General features: G+C 35.8%; 1 protein-coding gene across 2 annotated transcripts in view; it reads right to left on the bottom strand.

The window, feature by feature from the left end:
- Positions 1 to 2027: 2027 nt before the first annotated feature.
- LOC102372858 (cadherin EGF LAG seven-pass G-type receptor 1) overlaps positions 2028 to 3586 on the bottom strand; it is a 176585-nt gene continuing 175026 nt past the window's right edge. For both annotated transcript variants that reach the window (XM_025193545.1, XM_025193547.1), the window contains one exon: positions 2028 to 2634. In XM_025193545.1, the coding sequence (XP_025049330.1) occupies positions 2610 to 2634 (25 nt within the window). In that variant the 3' untranslated portion in view covers positions 2028 to 2609. The remainder of the gene's footprint in view (positions 2635 to 3586) is intronic.

The following is a 3586-nucleotide window of genomic DNA, read 5'->3' as shown; positions in this document are numbered from 1 at the left end:
ATCGGTGTGGTAACCTAATCTCTCTCTCCCCTCTCCAATTTCTGTTCTTAGTACCTTGCATCAGGAGCATGACCAAAGGGCTAAAATATCACAAACAGCTGCTTTGGGTCCAGGCATTCTTAGAGTGTCTCAACCTGGTATGCAGAAGAGATTGATTGATTGATTGCTGTCGTATACAAACCTTACTACTGCCTGCATTTTTCAAATAACTATCCCTTTGCAAATAAAGGAAGGGAGGTGATACCGAGAATTTCATCCATTTCAACTTTAATACTCTTTCAAAAATAAACTGCCAGAACAGGAATACAAATTCAAAACTTAATTTATTGTAAATTCTCCTTTCATCTGTGCTGCCTTTCCAGTGTCTGCACATTAATAAATATACATTTGTTAAAAAAACCTCCAGTGTCTAATCTGCCATAAAGTTTTTAAAAAGTCATAAAAATAGGTTTAAAATTTCTGTCATTAATACAACTGACACTTATTTACTGCAACAGTTCTGATCAAAGTAAAAACTAACTACATCTCACTGGGACAAAATATACATACACAGATGCAAAATGACTGTAACACAGATTATACAGTATGTCTGAGCGCATAGCTGGGGTGATGGTCAGACAGAAACATTCAAAACAATTTTCAATCAGAAAGTTTCACACAGTATGTTGCATAATTTTGAGACAGCATGCTTCTCCCCCTTCCAAAGGCCTCTTAACATGTAGAAAAATACAACAGAATCAAGATTGCTATATACTTTATTGAATTTTAGCTAACTTGATGTGTTTTATTCATCCTGATATATTGATTCTGTTTGTTCTTTCTCACATGCACATTCATACAAAGGGAGAGCCAATATCCTTTCAAAATGGTAGCTATGAAAAATTGTTATAACATGAACTACTAACCACTAGAAAAGGTAGATAACAAATGTTTTTTCACAAGAATAATTCTGAGAAGTCATTCTGAGTCAGATATTCAAGCCAAAACAAATTGCTAACAAGCTTTTCTCTAAAAATTTGCTGTGGACACAAACATTTTCACATCTTTGTTTTTGTAAACACTGCCAAAAGATGAGGTTGGTTGACTCAACACACTTATTTTTCTTACACTTGTGAAACTATGCTCACTTTGGATGAAACATTAAATAATTTTGTGTGCGTGTGCGCGCGCACGCATATGTATGCAAGTGCAGAATATCAGGATAGTCAAGAATTTGTCAAACAGTTGAGAAATGAAACCAAAAAACTTAGAGGCTGCTTTGTTTAGCAAAATGCTGACTTGAGGTGGAAAAAAATAAAGAAGGGAAACAAAGCAGCAAGTTTCACACCAGTTTTGTCCAATGGGGCAAATGTACAAATTTGTCCTCAGAAAAAGGCTCTGGTTTGTTGCTTAGCAAGAGAAATGTGATGAAAAGGAAAGTCAATAGGTGACCAGCATGTAAAATTACACAAGTTTTTATTATTTTAAATAGGGAAACATTGTAATTTGTCAATTTGATCTCTCTCCTACAAGAGCTGTTCTGAAATCTTCAACTGACTGAAGATATGACTTGAATTTTCAGTTGTAAAATTTAATTTCTGAATATTTTTGTGCGCTTAAATAACAATATGAGAGAAAAGGCCATAAAAACAAAAATTTTTGTTCCTTTTAGTAAAGGTTATAAAAATACATAGTTTCCTTTAAAATATTAAAAATTCTGGCAATAGAAGCCTATACATTATACTTATCAATTTAGATTCAACCTTTTCACTGTACTATTTTTGAAACTGAATCACATCTTAGGGTGGTTTCATGCAAACGCTAAGTACACTGCCAGATGCCAAATTCAAGTACAATTGTGCAATTTTTTTCATATAAAAATATCAAAAAACTCTTTCCATTGATTTCCTACTATCAAATTAAGAAGATGAGTATAAATGTAAAATATACAATGGAACATTTTCTTTAAAGTCACCATACAAAATATATAAAAGTATCTACATTTTTTTTTATATATATATATATATATATATAAAAAGGATATTTTTTAAGACAATGTGTCCATAAAGGCTGGTAAAATGCTGGCAAAGATGCTAAAGGGCACTTGGTGTGATATTTCTCTTTTTGGAGTTCAGCAAGCCATAAGGTTCATACTGAAAAAGAAAAAAGAGGCACCTCCTAGTGCTTGCCTTAAGGCTGATGTGGTTTGACTTCCTGATTTAACTATCCTGGAATAGTAGCCCACTGGAATAGAGATGGTTTCTGTGAAAATCGTTAGCATGGGCTGTACAGATGAGCAGTCCCTGCAAGCACTGCTATTTTTCTTTTCCAGACGTATGAGTTATCCATCCACTATAAAGAATCCCTGTTATTCATCTCCATGCATTTTGGCACAGTTCACATATTCACAAACGGCAGAATGTACCACAATGTGGCTTCACCATGCATGTCCCGGGCATGATTTTTCTTTTACGTGCAGTCAGAAGTCTGCCAAAATACGTAACAGCAAAGGAAGTGATACCATCCTCATCCCTGCTATGCAGCAATTCCTGTGAAATTCGAGGTACCAAGGAAGTGACATCACAGCAAGTATTCCCAGGATGCAACCATCATCACAGTTTCCTGATGATTCAAATTGAAGTTTCATTACTGCCTCTGTTCATGAGAAGAAGTAACCATGCAGGCTTAGGGTTAAATAGAGATAAGCAAATAATTCCAAGTGATGCTACCTATTCCGTTTTAGTAAGTTATCGGTCATGCACTGTGAAGTCCTCATACTTCGCTAATCAAGTGCTTGTGAGAAAGAGACTGCTCATATTACAACAGACAAGAAGAGACAGAAAATATTATTTACAGGTGATGCAAAGAGAAATGCATTATTAAAAGAAGATCTGAAAAGCTTGTGTAATTGGTTAATATCTAGAATGAGACACAAGGTTCAGATGCTAACATTTTTTTACAAGATACTGGAAATTCATGCCCTAGCTGCCGTTATTCAGCAGTGCCCTGCTTGTATACAAAAAGTACAGAGAATTTCAAATATATATATTTAGTTGTGCTGGTTGGCCAGCTATTTCCTATGATAGCAGCAATTAGCTATTAGTCATGTTTAGGCTATTTGGCTCACTTTCATTTTGGGGTACATTTTCAAGAGCCAGCTCCCAAGGACCTGAGGTTGAATTTCAGGTAAGAGTTCTGAGTAGTAGCTCAGGCAGTACCTGAAAATGTGCAGGCTTAAAAGGTCACAATGCCATTGGTGAAGCTGATTAGAAATTTCCTATTGGCAGTAGAAAGAATAACAGTATCTACTACTGTGTAGCTTAAAGAAAAGCTAAAGACAAACTTGTATAAAGAAAGAATTTTTTCCATGTTGTTTTCATAATTTGAACTCTGGCCATAGCTCATCAGTAATCACAGTGCATAACAGGATTCCATGAATACCTTTTAAGCCGGTATCGTATTATGGATTAACATGGCCCTGTTACTGGCCACGGTAGCTCCACACCTTCCCTCCCTCTTCTCCCTGTCTGCCAGATTCCCTAGATTCCTTGCAATCCCATCTCTCTGATCCCTCCCCTCTACTGCCATCAGTGACTTCCTGCAGTAA

This window comes from Alligator sinensis, unplaced genomic scaffold (assembly GCF_000455745.1).
Source record: "Alligator sinensis unplaced genomic scaffold, ASM45574v1 scaffold1061_1, whole genome shotgun sequence".
NCBI lineage: Eukaryota > Metazoa > Chordata > Crocodylia > Alligatoridae > Alligator > Alligator sinensis.
Note: the sequence above shows the minus strand (reverse complement) of the source record. Positions and strands in the feature narration are given on the sequence as shown.